Genomic DNA, 18938 nt, shown 5'->3' with positions numbered 1-18938 from the left:
ATCTTTCTCTCACAGCAGAGTGACTGTATGCGAGTTCTTGCTTGCTTCTCTTTACTGCTGTACCGTTACTTTATTCTCCTGAGTGTCAGCTGAAGTGCTGTTTGTCCTCTCCGGCTCGCCATACAGGTTACAGCCGCTCCATGAAGAGAGTGAGGAGGAGAGTGAGGATAGTAAGAACACAGAGTAAGGCCTTCATCCTCAGAGCTAAGCAGCAAAGCGCTAGCAGCCTGAGCATTACACTACTGGGGTAGATGACATGACAAATAAAGCAGCGATAGCAGGGTCCTTCAGTGTCACATTATACTTCATTAAAGCTGCAGCACATGCTTTAGCTGCTGTTTATATCTGCACAGTCCCCACACAGCCTCTGCTGTTCCTGTAAAACTAAAGCATGTACTCCTGAGATAAGTATGAAGCCTTCATACATTCATGCAATGTTTTACATTGTCTTTAGAGTGGGCCGTACTGTATATCAGAGATATACAGTATACAGTACAAAATCTCTTAAATAACTTTCATTCGATTGTCACATGATCCTTCAGAAATCATTCTAATATGCTGATTTGGTGCTCAAGAAATGTTTATTGTTATTGTTATTAATGTTGAAAACAGTCGTGCTGCTTAATAAATCTGTGGAAACCATAATGCATTCTTTTCATGAATAGAAAGTTCAAAAGAACAGCATTTGTTTGATATAGAAATCTTTTGTAACAATAATAAATGTCTTTATTGAAACTTCTGATTAACTGAATGCGTCCTTGCTGAATAAAAGTATTAAATTTCTCTTTTTTTTGCCCCAAAAGTTTCCACGAAAATATTACGCAGAAAAATCTGTTTTCGACACTGATAAAAAATAATAATAAATGTTTTTTAAGCAGCAAATCAACATATTGGAATAATTTCTGAATGATCATGTGACTGGAATAATGATGCTCAAAATTCAGCTTTGACTCACGGGAATAAATTCTATTTTAAAATATATTCCAATAGAAAACAGTTCTTTTAACAGTAATAATCTTTCACAATATTACTGTATTGTGTTATCAACCTTGGTGAGCATAAGAGACTTCTTTCAACAACACTAAAAAAGAACATGCAAATTAGTATAAGCAGTTTAGCCCATGTAGAGAATGTTTCTTTAAATCAAAGCAAACCTCTTTTGAGTGTTGTTTCAGTTTGTAAAAAGACAAACCATTACAAGTATAGGAGTGACCCACTTTTGAGCTCTTTGTGTTATTTTGGGCATGATGTCAGATGCTTCATTTAGGCTTCATCCTGCTTTACCGCGTCACTGAAAACCAGAACAGCTGATGCCAAAAAAGCTTTTAGGCCAAAGCACTTAAGTAGAAGCAGAACACAGTTTCAGACCTGCTGCTGCTGCGAATTGCAGTGCTGAATTCAGAAAGCCAAAAAAAGTTATGGAATTAAACTGAAATGTGCACTTTTTAATCAACATTTCGCAACCAACTTGACATCCCCTGTAAACAGTGCCGACAAGAAAAGGTATGTTAGACTGGCCTACATTAGTTTGTGATTATTAAACATATTTTCCTACATTATACGCTACTCTAATCTACTATAACACCATCTAAGACGTGCCACAAAACGTATTTACTTGGAGACTTTTGTTATTCTACCCCACTACTGCGCTACTGAATTATTAAATTAGTAGCATTGCTGCTTTTAGTATCAGAGGATGTACAGTATTACCACTCTATCCATTCTTTACAAGCAAACATAGGTGAAAGGAATACAAAAGTCGAGGTTCTGTTGAGACCAGCATTGTCACCATCATGCAGTTTGTTGCATTTGCTGGTAGTCCTCACGAGAAAAAAAGAGAATTTGCTGAACATTTACTCACCGCTTTAGGCCATTCAAGATTTGGACGAGTTTGTTTCTTCACCTGAGAAATGCAGTGTTACATCTCTTGCTCACCAATGGATGCTCTGCAGTGAATGGGTGCCGTCAGAGTTAGAGTCCAAACAGCTGATAAAAGCATCACAATAATCCACAAGTAATTCACACCACTCCAATCCATCAATTAATGTCTTGTGAAGTGAAACGCCAAATGATTGTAAGAAACAAATCCGTCATTAAGGCATTTTAACTTTAAACTATAGTTTCTGGCCAAAATACGAGTCCATAATCCATAATAACGCTTCATCCAGTGAAAAAGTCCATCTCCTGTTGTCTCTCACATCAAAACCCACCAACATATTTGTTTAGAGCTGTTTTGAACTGTTGTGTGCATATTTCTCTCCTGATTCAGACTAGATGGCTTTTTCTCTTGAGAAAGCAATATTATTTAGAGGACTCGTATTTTAGTTGGGAGCAAAACTTTGAGGTTCAAAAAGTTTTTCACTTTCTCTTTTACTGGAGTGGTGTGGATCACTTGTGGATTATTGTGATGTTTTTATCAGCTGATTGGACTCTCATTCTGACGGCACCCATTCACTGCAGAGGATCCATTGGTGAGCAAGAGATGTAATGCCACATTTCTCCAAATTTGTTCTGATGAGTTGGATTTGCTTTGGATGGCCTGAGAGTAAGCACATTTTCGGTACATTTTTTGAATACTTTTTTTGAACGAACTATTCCTTAAACCGTAATCTCTTTATGACAGATTCTAAAAAACATCATAAATCCATTTTCACTGAACCTGAATCTAAAAACATCCGTTCAGAGTACAACTGTGGGATTGTCTGAGAATTTTGATCCAATCCAATAACTTTTTGTCAGCTTCTTTGAGTTCTGCAGATCTGATTGGGGGTTAAGCAGCCTCTGGACGTCTGTGATTGACTGGATGCGTTGCCATGACTAGACTTCTGCTCAAACCCCTTTTTCAGGAGCATGATGGATGTCTGCCCAGCGGAGCCTTCGCCACACGAGTCTGATGTCTCAGATCAGGCACCCCAAAGTCCACCACCGCCAGTGACCAGTCAGCCTCAACGAGCATCTTTACCTCCTGATGCTGACCAGGTAACATATTGCTTAAAAGATTTTAGCAAGGTACCGTTTAGTTTGGGAAGATATTTTAACTTTTTAAAAGGAACTGATATTTATTTTCACCAAGGCAACATCTAATTGATCAAAAACAGGCATTATTATTACTGTATTTTCAAAAATATAACCCGCATGTTTTATCGTGGGAAACATGCTGTGATTTATATTCCATTGTGATTTATGTAATGCAATTAACCTCAAGTACACAAAACATGCATGAAATGCACACATTTAGATTTGTTGAATGAGATAAACATGAGAATGTTCATAGTGCTTATAATGTTCGTAAAGGTTTTATGTTATTTACATGTATTTTACATTATTTCTGAATATAATAATCAAATATGACTTGCAGTATACAGTGGTGGCCAAAATTATTAGAACACGTGACAGATCTGAAAATACTATATTTTTGTTCAATTAAATGCAACATTTAATTATGCAACAAGTCAGTTTCTTTCACACTGTAAAAGATTATGTACTGTAAATAAAACAAAGATTACATTTTACAATAAAATACTATATCAGTCTTTATACTTTTAAATGTCATGTTTCATTCAGTGAGTTACGTGCTGTTTCTTTATTATTATTTGTGAAACTTAATAGCAACTTCTGAGTGAAAATTTTTCACAGCCTTTTTTTTAGTGCAGAAAAATATATTGGGATTGTTCTGAATTGCAGCTTTACAAGTTTATAAATGTTGTAAAAGTTGAGGAGTTTTTCATATTTGACTCATATTTGCTGTCTTATACATGTTTCTTTTATTTATCGTCTGATTTGCTGTTGCAGGAAGAGGAACCTCCTGAAGAAGGATGTGGAGGTTGGTGTGAACATAAACACATGCACATACATACATACAGTGACTATAGACAAGTATGAAAGATGTGCAGTATAAACCAAATGAACATAACTGTAACTGTTGATATCCAGTTTGTGCATAATCAGTGCAATGTAATGTAAGTGTAACTGAAGTGGTCTGCCTATCTGCAGCGCCTGCTAGCTGTTCTGGCGTAAAGAGCTGGATTCTTCGCATCCCCCATGCTTCCGCATGTCTGAGCAGCTTACATCTGCTGAAAAACAATAATGTTCCCTTGCCCAAGATGCCCTCCGATCTCATGCTGCTATACCAGGAGATGTCCCAGCTCCCAAAACAAGCCAATCAGTGCTTCCAGAACGTTCTCCACCGCCTCAACATCCTCAAGCCCATGTAGAACGCATCAGCAGCAGCATGTAGTCTTGGATTTAGAATTTGTAGTTAGTGGACTTTATTCTTAAAACATCCCATGCTGAAGTGCCCTAATATCCAAATTATCCCGTGCTTGACATCTATAGACATAACTTTAAAGTGCCCTACAGTTACAGAAAGACACCAAACCTCCAGCAATCTCTCAGGTGAACTGACTGTGCTAGACAGTGCTGTGCTGTGCTGTGCTGTCTGTTGTGTGCCAGTTATTTGTTGCTAATGCAAGTACCAATGTTACTATAGCTCACACTTAAGGTTATGGCTTTTTCCAAACTCTACCACATAGTGTGCGCTATTGACATGAATATTGCCTCAGATGCTGCGTCCTGTTGAGGAGACATGCAAAAAAATGTTTAGTTATTTGGTTACAATAAACCCTGTCATATAGGAAAGACTAAGAACATTATTTATATATCAACTCTGCATAATCTGGGCATCCGAGCTGTCAGTTTATTCAAACATTGACTTTGAATTGGCAATCAATTGTTGAAGCTACAGTATTAAGGTGTGCTGTCCCAAAGGGGCATGTCTGACTTTGACATGTATATATTGCCATTATTATGTTTTATTGCTGGTCTTCAATGATAATGTCAAGTTACTTTAATGTATTTGCACAAGAATCTGTTACGTATCTGCTTCATTGTGTCATTGTGTGTGCTCTCAGAAAGAGCCCATATGAAGCCAGCACTGAAGGTAGAGGAAGTGGATGATGGAGAGATGAGCGGCGTTCCCAAAATCATTGTGCCCTCAGAGTTAGACTCAATGACCCTCACTGTTCCTGTAGCAAATCGGAAATCCCGCAGGTCAGTGTTTATCCATCTGACCTAATAATATAAATATAAATATTGTGCAATGATATTTCTCTGAAAGTCCTGTTTTTTCTTTCCACTCTCAGCAAAGCTGTGGATTCAGACTCTTTATCTAGTTTGCTATAGTATAGATTGTAATGTGTTGTATGTTGTTCAGAAGAATGCAGGAGGAGATGGCTCCTGGTGAGGAAGATGAAGACATGAACAAGTCTGATCTACTTAATGTGGATGAGTGAGTCTTTAAAAATCCACATAGTTGCTTTAGACTCAACAGAGATGTCATACTTCAACCTGACATGACTTCCTCTGATATCAGAGGCCTTGAGCGTCCAGCGTCTGCAGCCAGTCAGACAAGTATTGTTGTGAATGAGCGTCTGCAGGAGCTGATCAAGCTGTTTAAAGAGCGAACAGACCGTGCACGAGAGAGACTGGTGGATCCAGACGAGTCTGGTGATGAAAGCCCTTCAGCGTGTGAGTAGACTTTTATTTGTGGTTTATTTTACTGTATAAGTTCAGTGATGTCAGGTCAAGGATAGACTGATTCTTCACCTTTGATATTTGAACCCTAGCTCCGGCCAAAAAGCCCAGTGAAGCTCCACCTCCACCACCTCCTCCAGAGGAAGCGAAAGACGCTGAGGAGAAGGCTGAAGAGGAGGTTCAAATCTACGAGTTTATGGGATACAAGTTCCCAGTTCCTCAGTTCAAAATGCCTCAGATTCCTGCATGGCTGAGAGTCATACTGGACTACCGTTTCCCTTCCAGCATTGATCCCTACACAGGTGAGATCTACAACCAGCAAGAGTAGATGATTATTATAATAGAGCATCTATTATAATAGATGTTCTATTATTATAAAAATATGCAAAGTGTCCTATAATGAGAAGTTGATATGATTTTTTAAAATAAAATAATTTTTGTTTGAATATGTTTCCTAGTCCAAAAAGACAGTCTATTGAAACCAAGAAACAAACAAAAAATGTGTGTTTAGAAATTCTGTGTTGTCTGTTTTAATTTTTCTGGATTTATGATTTAATACAAAAGCATAAAACATTAATTTAATCAGTCAATTTATATTTAAAATCTAATTTAATTTAAATTTAACAATTCATTTTCTTTTTGGCCAACAAAGTGGTGCAAAAAGAGTTTACTGTTAAAATAAAAGTAACAGATGAAAAATGTATTCCTCTTTAAAAAATCATGTTTTCAGAATTGTATTATTATTAACACTTCGAGAAGTAGATTCTACTGTATAATAGAAATATATTTCTTCAAGTTAACCTAAAATTTTATTTTGACAAGATGTCATGAAGACCTTTGAGTTTAGATGTGTATCTGACAATAGTTTTATATATATATATATATATCAAATGTAATGTTGAAATGCTGGTGAAGTGACTCTCAAAGCAGCTCTTTTTTTTAGTTAAGTGCACATAAAATGACAGGAAAAAAGATGAAAATGTGCTGTATAATAGCATGCATACTGTATACTGTGGGCCTACTGATTCTTTCTGATTCTTCACAGACTTGATCTACGTGGTGTGGCTGTTCTTTGTGACACTCGCATGGAACTGGAATGTTTGGCTAATCCCTGTGCGCTGCACTTTCCCGTACCAGACGTCTGAGAACATTCACTGGTGGCTGCTGATGGATTACCTCTGTGATGGCATTTATATTCTTGACATCTTCGTTATGCAGCCCAGACTGCAGTTTGTGAGAGGAGGGGACATTGTGGTGAGCAAGAGCACCTGCAGCGTTGAACACAACGTCAATTCACTTCTGATAACCAGAAAGTGTAGCAACAAGTGTAGTAACAGTATATCTACTATTTTAGTGTTTCAAGCATCACAAATTTCTGTTTGTCAATGTTTTGCCTGAAATTGTGGAAGCCTTTTTCAGGCTTAAAAATTCTTAAAAATGTAATATTACAATTCAGACTTTTTTCTTGTAATTCTGAGTTCATGTCTCACAATACTTATGTCAATTGCGAGATATAAACTCAAAATTGCGAGATAGAAATTCAGTGCGAGATAAAATTGTAATTCTAAAAAGAAAAGATAAACTCACAGTTGCACAGAACTGAGATAAAACGTCTCAGTTCCTTGGCAGAAATAAAAAACAGAACTGCAAGATGTAAACTCAAAATTCTGAGAAAAAGTCAATGCAGAATTCTATGGGAAATTTGAGTCAGAATTGTGAGACATAAACTCAGAATTGTGGGGGAAATTTGGTATCTCGCAATTCTGCGTTTATATATTGCAATTTGACTTATTTCTGAGTTTGTGAGACAAACTTCTGAATTGTGACATACAATATTGAGAACTGTGATTCTCAGAATTACTTTTTATTTTTATTAAACAGGCTTCCATACTGTCATTCTTTAAAATTAATGTTTTGTTGCAATATAATGCAATTCCGTTTTTAAGTATCTGGATATGTTTTGAGGCCACTGTTTGTTTTATTTTGATGATATCTATTTTTTATGTTTTGTCTGGCTCAGTGTGACAAAAAAGATATGAGAGACAACTACAGGCAAACAGAGCGATTCAAGGTCAAATTATTTTCTACTAAATCTATGCATTGACACTGAACAAAAAACTTCAGTCAGTTAGTGAAACTTCCATTGGTGTTGGGTGTTTCAGATGGATGTGATCAGTCTCTTTCCACTGGATTTGCTGTATGCCTTCACAGGTGTCAAATCGCTCTTGAGGTTCCCTCGCCTTCTAAAGGTAAAAAAAACACACACACCGACCCTGTTCTCGTCCCACTTTCACACACATATCCTTAAAACTCACGCTTATTCTGTGTCTCTTTTGCAGTACAATGCATTCTTTGAGTTTAATGATCGTCTGGAAGCTGTGATGAGCAAAGCCTACATTTACAGGTAAGATTCCACCACTAGAGGTGAGTATAACACAAAGCAGATATCTTTTAAAGGGACAGTTCACCCAAAAATGAAACTCATTGCCATGGATTGCAGGGTGATCCGGACGAGTGCATACCTGCTGTACTCTCTGCACTGTAATGCCTGTATTTTCTACTGGGGTTCTGACTATGAAGGACTGGGTTCTACCAAATGGGTCTATAATGGCAAAGGAAACAGGTGAGCTTATCCATCTCAGTCTATTTCTCAGTGGTATATTGTGCACAGTGGAGATAATGTAATATGAGTCTGTGTTTGGTGCCCACAGTTATATTCGCTGCTACTACTTTGCTGTGAAGACTCTGATCACCATCGGAGGTTTGCCTGATCCCACCACTGTCTTTGAAATCGTCTTCCAACTCGTCAACTATTTTGTGGGAGTCTTTGCTTTCTCCATCATGATTGGCCAGGTGGGAGTCATACGAGAAAGAAATTCTGGGTGAATCTCATTTATTGTCAAATAAATGTCAAGGTATAAGGCCATATTTTCAAAAGAAGGAACTAGGAAATTGTATTTTGCATAAAGAAAATAAGACTCATTTAGGACAACAAAGGTCATCATAATTCCCCCAAATTGAAAAATAAATCCTTATTACTGTATTATGAAAAAAACGATACATTCTTAAAAATACTTGAAAAATTAGTCTTTTCTGGTAGTACAGTAATGAGATTTTGGGGAATGGTGTAAAAATAATGAAAATGTATGTTTTGTACTTTATTAGCAGATTATTTTTTACATATATGGTATTATCTAATCAGAGTTATTATAGTTCAAACTAAAAACCATTAAAAACTAAACTATAATAACTAAAACCATTAAAAACTAAACTATAATAACTAAAACCATTAAAAAAAACTTTTGTTACTTAAAAGAAAATCAACTTTATCTTATTTTATTTCATCAATGTATCATTATTAACATTTAGTTTAACTTGATGTACCAAAATAACCTAAACTAACTCTGAAATACAAATAATAAAAATAAAATCATTTTAAAAAATGATAATAGAAATGTCAATAATAGACAAAAAAAAAAAAATTATATTAAAATACTATTAAATTTAAAATAAAAACAGAAAGAAAATTGAAAATATTAACAAAAAGTATAAAATGATATTAATATCACATTGTATCTAATGAGAAGCACTAATGAAATAAAAATCACTTATCACCAATAAGATTTTCTATTTCTAATAAATAAAACAATTGTCCAGATTTTGTTTATTAGACTTGTAGGAATAGAATGTGATAAATTATAAAAAAATATTATAAAATGAAAATATATAAATATATATATGTGTGTGTTTGACATAAGAAAATAATCTGTCTTTATACAAATTATAATTTCTTATTTTTGTCTTGTTTTTAGTTGAAATGTGCTTCGGCCACTGATCTCTCTCTCTCTCTCTATATATATACATACATACATACATACATATTATGCCACTTTAAAATAATCAAATAATAAAACTGCATGCATTTTAAAGTGTTGTTTTCCTCTGTGGTGTGTATGTGTTCGTGTGTGTGTGTGTGTGTGTGTGTGTGTACTCATAGATGAGAGATGTAGTTGGAGCTGCTACTGCAGGTGAGGCCTATTACAGACACTGTGTGGACAGCACCGTCAAATACATGACCTCCTACAGGATCCCCCGCGAGATCCAGAACCGCATCAAGACCTGGTACGACTACACCTGGAAGTCGCAAGGCATGCTGGGTAAGCAGAATTCCACTGCACTAGATGTTTGCACATGATATGTGTGTTTTGGCTGTGTTTCATGATCCGTTTGTCTTCAGATGAACAGGAGTTACTCATACAGCTTCCAGATAAGATGCGTCTGGACATCGCTGCAGATGTCAACTACAGCATTGTCAGTAAAGTGGCGCTCTTTCAGGTGCGTGTTAATTATGTCACTCTTTTCTTTCTTTCATGAACACACACAGAATGACAAAAGTCTGAATGACAAAGTCAAAATACTGACGGAAAGGCGACCACTCTGGTTTAAGGCTGGTTTGTTGCTGGTCTAAAGTGGAATATTATGTACAGCATTATGTGACTATTTTACACAACCAGTTACATTTTCATTAAATCACATATGCAACCAAAATAACATTTAATTGAACTCTCTGAAAACTTCAAATCTCAATTGGGACATCTAAAAAAAAAAGGTTTTAAATAATATAAAATAACAAAAATTACAAAATTTAATTAAAATATATATGTATTGATTTTTCATGTATATTTTATGTCTTAGCCAGTGATACAATATTTGCTGGAACCTCAAAACATGCCATCATGGAATTATGATTTGATAATATCATGATTTAAATCTCAATTGGGACATCTACAACAACAAAAAAATTTACAAAAATTAAATAATATAGAATAAAAACAAAATTCTGAACATAAATCTAAAATATATACTGTATATATAGATTTTTTTATGTGTTGCATTGATGCATCATATCGTTAGGCTTTTGATCAATGCATTGATCCTTATGAAAAAATAATCATACTTTGTACCATCTTTAAAAAATACTCTAACTTGTCCAGCCAAATGTACTAGTTTTTCTCTAATTATTCTTATGGTTTGGTCCAAACCTTACATTGAATGAAGCATTTTTTATTGATTTATTAAATAACAAAGGAAAAGGCCATACGCTGAACAAAGTGTGATTACACGATTTATTCCACATGGATCATGATTTAATTCAAGATGAATCAGTAACATAATACGTCCAGGTAACTGGTAACCCAGTTTAACTGAATCTGCTTTAAATTACAACATAATTAAGCATTAAACCCTATCAAGTCTACTAAACAATAATACTTAATATTAAAATTTTACAATGCAAAGCCTGATGGCAATTACAGATTAATTATGTCAACATCAATATACTTGATCACAAATAATATGAGTAAAATGTACAATTTGTGTTCTGCCATTGTTTCAGTGTAAAAAAAAAAGTTAATTCCCTTCAAATTTTTCATCAAAATCTAATAACTTGCTTGCTTGCCTTTCCTGACATAGCAAAGCCCTATTATTTTTTAATGCCTCCTGTCTAAACATCTGTCATATAGAGAGAGATCACTTTTCACCGTCCAGTCAGTTCCCAGTGGATTAACTCATTTAGTTTCTCTTGGAATATCCTGTTTCATCTGTTTAAAATGTCACATGATGATACTGTAATGGGTTGTGAAAGCCATTGAGAAGTCTTCGTCTCTTGTTTGTTGCAGGGATGTGACAGACAGATGATATTTGACATGCTCAAGAGGCTGAAATCTGTGGTGTACCTTCCAGGAGACTCTGTTTGTAAAAAAGTGAGCAATATGTCATTTACTAGTTTTGTGATTTACTGTAGATGCTTTGCTATTGCATTGCAACAATATTTTAAAACCTCCAGTAGATAATCTCAGTATATGTCCAGTATATTTGAAGGTTGTCTCGGTAAAGGTCACATCAAGCAGCCACCATGAAAGGGCCTTTTATCTGTTAGCGTTTTGAACTGACTCTTGTCCCGCTCGGCTCTGCCGGTCAGGGTGAGATCGGCCGAGAGATGTACATCATCAAAGCTGGAGAGGTGCAGGTGGTTGGAGGGCCTGATGGGAAGACGGTGTTTGTGACTCTGAGAGCTGGCTCTGTGTTTGGGGAAATCAGGTGAGTGACAATTATTGAAGATGCAACTTTCATACATCATGTACTGATCGGGTCAGCTTCAAATATATTATGACGGCTAAATAAAATCATATGTGATCTCATAGGAAAAGTACTACTTTAATATATTATTTTTGTAGTATGCGATATGTACAGTATTTTTCTATATATAGCATTACCTACTACATTTGCCCAAATAAACAGTATCCCACAATGCAATGCACTCAACTTGACCTAAAAAATAAATTTTTGTAAACATGTACTCATCCTCATTTTGTTATAACTGCATAAACCTGCGCAAGTTTCTTTCCTTTTCGGGACATAAAGAGACATTTTGAAGAATATTGTTAACCAAACAATTTTGGTGACCACTGAAATATTTCATATCTTCTATTATGTTCCACTGAAGAAAGAAATAATGACATTTTCATTTTTAGGTGAACTATACCTTTAACAGTGATGAATGAAGCATTATCAAGTACATTTTTGATTCCATCCATGTATTTGTATGTAATTCTTGGGATATCACTTGAAGATGCACATTAAATGCACATTAAAAACATGTGCTCAGTTGATTATTTTGTATCCGATAAGAAGAAGGTGGAAACACATTTACCAAATAAATTCCTCAATGTGCTACAAAAAACTCATGTGACTTTTTCCTCAACAGATCATGTGATTGGATAACGGAACTAACCAGCACACCATCTCAAATATTATTTTTATAATTTTAATATGCCTGAGCCAAAGTCTGAAAAGGGGTGAAATCACCTCTCATATGATTGCGTTCCCAAACGTCAGGCATCTGAGCGAGAGATAACATGACAGCATTTGTTATTGTGTTTCGTTTGGCAGAATTAATTTATTAGGTAGGAAATTACAGCCACAGGCTTTCCCAGTTGCAGCAACTTTCATTTTTATTATTGAAACTTTCACCGGTTTCCCAGGAAGTGACGATTTTGTTCTTTTGAACACATGGGATGGATACGGTGCTTCATTCGCAAATGTTTTATGTGCAACACTGGATGGAAAAATAGCTCATGTGAGAAAGATAAATCATGCTTTATGTGTGAAAAGCCATACTCTGACTGTTTTTTGTGTGTTTACTCCATCAGTTTGCTGGCAGGTAGTGGCGGGAACCGACGAACGGCTAACGTAAAGGCCCACGGTTTTGCTAACCTCTTCATCCTGGATAAGAAGGATCTGGCAGAGATCTTAGTGCACTACCCCGAGTCCCAGAAGCTGCTGCGCAAGAAGGCCAAGTGAGAGGGATCGGAGCTCGAACCTCTACCAAGAGCCCCAGCAATCTTTACACACACACACACAAACCCACACACACTTCATCCAACGCAGTGGCCTGAGCCATTTACAGCTCTGTATCACACTCACAGATCTCTATAGATTAGCCATGTTTGCTAAACATCGCCTTTCCCTCTACATCCTCCTTTTCCCATACTTTCTCTTTAATGCAAGGAGGAACTTGGGAGATTAGTGTTTGATTTTATTAGTAATTGAGATACTGAAGAAGGTAAATGTAGTCAGACATGAGTCGCATGATGCATTCACCCGTGAGACCAATTTACTGTGTGTGTGTGTGTGTGTGTGTGTGTGTGTGGTGAATGATGTTATGTAAGTGTTTGAGATCATGTCATCTGATGTCTTCTCAAACCCTATGGAGGTCCGCTTCCTGTTAGGGTCTCAGTGATGCACATGCTACTGTAGCTTACAAATCAACTTCCTGTCATCCTAATGAGCTTGTCTTCTTCCATAGGAAAATGTTGACCAAAGATACGAAGCCTGCAGATGAGAAGGGCCAGGCTAAAGACACGGGTGAGGTCATCCCGCAGCGGCCGGAGACGCCCAAATTATACAAGGCTGCACTGGAGGTTGGCACAGGAGAGATTTTTGCCAAGCTGAAGGAGGCATATAAGGGAGCAACTCTAGAGGTATTTATATCCCCTGTTATGATGCTTTAGGCCAAAAACATATTCTGAAGACAGACAATAACTATGGGTGAAAAACAAATTGCCCTCCACCGTAAGAGTTGCAATGTAATAAATCAACAATATCAAATGTCATTGGTCCTAATGTGTCTTGAGACCAAACAGCATTTACAGCAAACTGGAAGTGATGCATCTAAATATATTTTACATTTATGCATTTGGCGTATTTGCCATTTGATTGATTTTCAGTTAATAATTTAAACGTCAACTTAAGACTTGAATATATGACCAGGTTGTTATTTAGGTTTGTCAATGGTTTAACTAACTTTTGCTGATTTAATCTTGGTTAGCAGCATTTTCTTCAAACATGTGCTTCACCTTGACAGTAATTGGTCTGAAAAGAGAAAACTGGCCATAGAAGGTGACTAAGTTAGTTCAGTAGTCAGAATAGCATTATGATAAACATCATATCCTCTTCTTACTTATTATTATATATTAATTAAAAATGGGGACAATACATTTTTGTAAGATTTAGTTTTTTATTGTTTTGGGTTTCATATACTATTTTTATAATTATGATGTTTGCTAGTGAAACTGACCCTGAATGGTTTTAATAGTTCACCAAAAATCACAGTATGAAAAATAGCAAATAGGAACCATTGCAAATAGCAAACAGATCAAAACAGTATTATTTTACAACAAAATTGTGACGTTACATAGAAAGAATAATTAAATGAGAAAATAAATAATTTTTAAAAAGCTAAAATATTTTTAACAATTATTTTATAATGTATTTAATAGGGATGCACGATATTATCGGACTGATATCGAAATCGGCCGATAATGACTTTAAATGTAAATATCGGCATCGGCCTGATATGCACAATTATGCCGATATGTCTTGCCGATAAGGGGAAGGGGTTAACTCGCATGTGCTCAGGGTGTGCTAGCGATTAGATCACGTCAGCAATGTGGCTCATTCTTGAAGCAAAGTTTTGTCTGAATGATGAATAGATTCACTGTTTTGGATCGCTGCATTTAATGTGTGAACGCATGTACAGAAAGACGCGTTCGGTGTGGGATAGAGTAAACAGTTATAGCACAAGCAGGGGCAGCAGTGACAGCCTCCCCCAGGTCCTAATGCCCGTTCGGTAAGGAGTTTTAATCTGTAGGGGGCGCTGTTGGCCTACTTCTAATTAAATTAAAAGTAAAATAGCCTACACAAATAACATTTAGGCTGTTTCTGATTAAATAAAGCAGTAATTGATGTAATAACATAAGTATGTTTTGATTTAATGGTCAGAAGCTATAGCTTACATGAAAAAAAAAATCACAAACATGACACTTGTAAATTAAATAATTTTATATATACTGATTTATTCATTAATGTGTAACGTTTTATTTTTTAAACAAATCATGAGCTCTAAAAGATTTTCAGAATTTTTACAACTCTTTTGTTTTAGACCATCTACAATTGTTAAATCTTAAAATAAAATATTAGGGTTAACACTGCATCTTTCTGGGGGAAAAAATGCAGCGATTGATTATAGTTTATTTATATTTATTTTCAAAGCTTCAATGTACTGTTAAAAAACCTTTATTATTTTTTATTTAATTCTAATAAATAAGTTAACCAAAATGAATAATATTTTGCTTATAATTTCTGCACAGGAGAGACTTGGTGTTGTTTCCAAACAAAAGGAAATATATCGGTATCGGCATCGACATCGGCCAAAATGAGTTGGAAAATATCGGCATATCGAATATCGGCAGAATTCCAATATCGTGCATCCCTAGTATTTAATTTTTCCATTTTCACAAACTGTGAATATACTGTATCCAGTCATTGTAAACTTTTCAATGTTATTTTATGTTTGTGCTTTTGGAAATGGATCATTGCTTATGCCTAATTACACATTTTAGGCTCATTTTGAGCACAAATTATGTGCTTTCTGCAAATGTACTGTAGTTGTTGCGTGTGCTGTTTAGTTTAGATGTGTGTGGGAATTACTATGTTGTGACACCAGAACTTTCAGGAACTTTTAAAACTGTGTGCAAAACAATCCCACACCCTGTTCAGGTCCTGTTATATAACGCACAGTATTACTTTCTTTTAACACGAATAGTTAGAATGTGACTACCTTGAAACCGATAAAGGAGTCGTTTTTGATAATTGATGATAACAGCGCTCTGTTCTTGTGCAGTTAAAGTTCTTCATGTCTAAAGTAGCACAGTTTGTTGACATTTGACCAGTCAGGCCCCTTACTTCTTTTATCTGTTCTCTCTCTCTCAGCCGTCCACTCCTATCTCCGGCAGGACCTCCACAGCTCCAGTGCCCCCTCCCTCCCCCATGCACCGCCGTTCACCCATTCCCCGGCTTCACGTCCCGGATGAAGATGACATGGTATCAGAGACCACCGACAGCACCATGATCATCCGCATGACTCCCCGTGTTGAGGGAGAGGAGATCCTCTCTGTTGAAGTCAGTCCTGGAGAGGGAGTGGAGGGAGAAGAGCCAAGTAAAATTGAAGGCTAAGACTGAAGGCTAGAGAAAGGACGAGGGCAAGGACAAAGGCCAGAGTAGGGATAGGGTAGATAGCCTGATGAAAAGCTCAATGCATACAACCCTTGTCATGCTTTCTGTATTAGCATGTTGGTGAAACTCCTACACATGCTTTTCAACCAGCTTTTCAAGACTCTTTGGAGAATCTCTAGGCACTTTTCAGAAAAGAACCATACTGTAAGTTCCTGCAAGGACTCTAGGCTTCCAGTGGTTCTTATAGTAAGCTCATCATAAGACAAAGTTTTTGAAGCATTTGAAAGAAGATGATACACTATATCTGAAGGACTTTCATTTGCCTAGAGGTTCTCAAGAGGTGAAAAGTATTTCATTTTTACAGTGGCACTGCTGTCTAAGGGTGTGTTTACACTTATAGTTTGGTTCTCTTGGTTCTTTTGGTATGGTTCAAAAAGCGAATGATACATTTAGCCATGGATTGCTTAGCATTCACACTGTCGCACCGTTTAGATGTCATTTAGATGTCTTTGGTTCGTATTGCGTTCATATTTTTCAGTCGAACCGCACCAAAGTTTGTTTGGAAGAAGAACGAGACCTGCCTTTTCATGAGGTCTCAGTCTGCTTGTTTGGTGTACACCAAGGTTCGATTGTCAGCATTCACTCTTATTCAAATGAACTGCGCTAACAGAGCAATTGCACCATATTTTCTTTTAACCAAACCAAATCTGCCCTAGCGTAAACATGCCCTAAATATTATTTGAAAGCAAAGTGAGCTTCTGACAGGTATTCCAGAAAGAAGAGTTAACTCACTGTCATATAAACCCCAAATCTTTCTTCTGGTTATCGGTTCCAATAACAAGTCCAGGAGTAAGTTCATTCGACTCTGAATATGTTCACGGTGAACATACAAAGATCAGCATGGAATCAGCATGGAAACAGATGATAAGAAGAATTACATCATATTTTTTTTGGTTTAATGGCTAATTATATTTTTAGTGCATATCACCTCCTATATTGGCTAACCTATGGGAGGTTTTGCAATCATCTCATGTTTTAACACTTAATTGTTTTTTTTTTATTACTGGGAACAAGAATTATATTGTTTGTTTGATACTAAATTTGTATTAAGAAAAACTGGCTGGCAAAAATAATATGGCTGTATGAGTTAATTTTGTTTCCACATTTGTTGTAAGGTGAGATCACATTTATTTTTTTATTATAGAAATACAATACATAGAATATGTCTTGTTGAAAAAAAAAAACTAAAATAAAAATTGCTTAATGTTATCATATTGCTTTACAAAAAAAAAAAAAAAACGATGACTATATATATATATATATATATATAATATTGTGTAAAACCTGTCCCTCCCGTTAAAACCTCTGTAATAGGGAACATATGTGCTGAATGCTCAAAGAATAGGTTGCTATGACTACTTGCATTCCATGAAAGTTATCTGTTTTTGGAACCGAAAGTTGAGGTTATCTGTATACTTCTCAATAAACTAACCTGGGTATGTAGCATAACCTGCTTTCTGGAATACCCCCTGAGCCACAACATTTCCTGAACACTCCGCCAACTGCCATTGGCCAGATAAACGACTAGCCCCGCCTCAAACTCACACCATTGGTTGAGTCAGTGTTGCTGAGAGAGTAGTGTTCTACTGGCGTCACAGTGTTTACATCTTTCAGTGGAATCAACCTGTTGGCTCACCTATAGTTGTCACTGTATGTTATGCTGGGATAAGTAAAATATTCTAACATTGAAAAATGATAAGACATCACCTTAACTTCCCTTTAAGGCCTTTGATAAATGTTTAGGACTGAAGGGCCATAGGGTCAGCAGAGCTCTCTGTGTAATGGAAAGTAATCTTGACTATTTTCCACAGCACACGCTGCTCTAATTCCAAGACTGCCTGCTGCTCTGCATGTTATTCCAACATCCTGTCTGTTATTGCCTTAGCGGACTCCCTCTGTACACACGCTCTTGTACACAACTTTACACACACAAGCATGTTACAATGACATTGTAGAGTTATTTCTAGTCAAACTATACATGTTAAAGGGATAGTTCTCCCAAAAATGAAAATTCTGTATGGTTCCAAAACGGTTTGACTTTCTGTAGTTTTAAATATGAGAATTATTAAAGAAATGGCTCAGTATTTTTATTGTATTTTATTTATTTATTTTTATTTGATGTTTTTCCTTACAGTCACCAAATCAGCTTGGATGGATAATAATGCAAAACATTCATGTTTGTGTGAACTATCCCTGTCTAGTTGCATTAAATACACTTTAACATTGTATGCAAAGAACACAAAGAAATATTGTGATGCAGTACCATGTGAAGGCAATTTCCATGCTTTATTGGATATAACTGTTACATTTCTTTTATAAGGTAAGTCTAGAAAGCTAGACTTGTTTCAAAAAAAGTCACATGGTGAAAATACCCCGCTGATATTTCCATGTGCTTTGATGTGTACTACGTGTACTAATCGATTATGAATGATTTTTCAGTGTTTCCAGGTCAGTTCGTGCTGAACTTCTAGTGTGAACAGGCACCAAAGAATCTATAAATGGAAAGTTACTGCATACTTTTAATTTGTATTTGTTGAAATGCATTCATTCGGCCCTCATTTTTTTCATGAGAGGTTAGAAGAAGAATGGGCAGGAATTAGGTTGATTGCATGTAATAGCTGTTCTATTTTTGTATACAGAAACTCAAGCATGATTGCCTGAGCCCTGTGACGGGGGTCCACAGTATTGCTTACTTTTTGGTCTCAGGGGAGGAGGCCAACCCATAAAGATTTCATCCCAGGTGCTGTGAATTTAAACTAAGCCCTGGATGT

The 18938-nt window shown here is 36.1% G+C and overlaps 1 protein-coding gene across 2 annotated transcripts in view; it reads left to right on the top strand.

The window, feature by feature from the left end:
* The window catches only part of cngb1a (cyclic nucleotide gated channel subunit beta 1a), a 35090-nt gene extending 17700 nt beyond the window's left edge, over nucleotides 1-17390 (top strand). Inside the window, exons 17-36 of one of the 2 annotated variants that reach the window (XM_079374093.1) lie at nucleotides 127-183; nucleotides 2847-2979; nucleotides 3793-3823; nucleotides 4911-5049; nucleotides 5216-5287; nucleotides 5372-5526; nucleotides 5625-5834; nucleotides 6578-6786; nucleotides 7553-7603; nucleotides 7695-7781; nucleotides 7872-7936; nucleotides 8033-8155; nucleotides 8244-8385; nucleotides 9530-9689; nucleotides 9770-9867; nucleotides 11211-11294; nucleotides 11513-11631; nucleotides 12744-12890; nucleotides 13400-13574; nucleotides 15865-17390. In XM_079374093.1, the coding sequence (XP_079230219.1) occupies nucleotides 127-183; nucleotides 2847-2979; nucleotides 3793-3823; nucleotides 4911-5049; nucleotides 5216-5287; nucleotides 5372-5526; nucleotides 5625-5834; nucleotides 6578-6786; nucleotides 7553-7603; nucleotides 7695-7781; nucleotides 7872-7936; nucleotides 8033-8155; nucleotides 8244-8385; nucleotides 9530-9689; nucleotides 9770-9867; nucleotides 11211-11294; nucleotides 11513-11631; nucleotides 12744-12890; nucleotides 13400-13574; nucleotides 15865-16107 (2500 nt within the window). In that variant the 3' untranslated portion in view covers nucleotides 16108-17390. Of the gene's footprint in view, nucleotides 1-126; nucleotides 184-2846; nucleotides 2980-3792; nucleotides 3824-4910; nucleotides 5050-5212; nucleotides 5288-5371; nucleotides 5527-5624; nucleotides 5835-6577; nucleotides 6787-7552; nucleotides 7604-7694; nucleotides 7782-7871; nucleotides 7937-8032; nucleotides 8156-8243; nucleotides 8386-9529; nucleotides 9690-9769; nucleotides 9868-11210; nucleotides 11295-11512; nucleotides 11632-12743; nucleotides 12891-13399; nucleotides 13575-15864 lie in introns of both variants that reach the window. The other variant, XM_079374092.1, reaches the window with a different exon arrangement.
* The last annotated feature ends 1548 nt before the right edge of the window (nucleotides 17391-18938 follow it).

This window comes from Barbus barbus (assembly GCF_936440315.1).
Source record: "Barbus barbus genome assembly, chromosome: 23".
NCBI classification, from domain to species: domain Eukaryota; kingdom Metazoa; phylum Chordata; class Actinopteri; order Cypriniformes; family Cyprinidae; genus Barbus; species Barbus barbus.
This window is presented reverse-complemented; position numbering and strand designations above follow the sequence as displayed.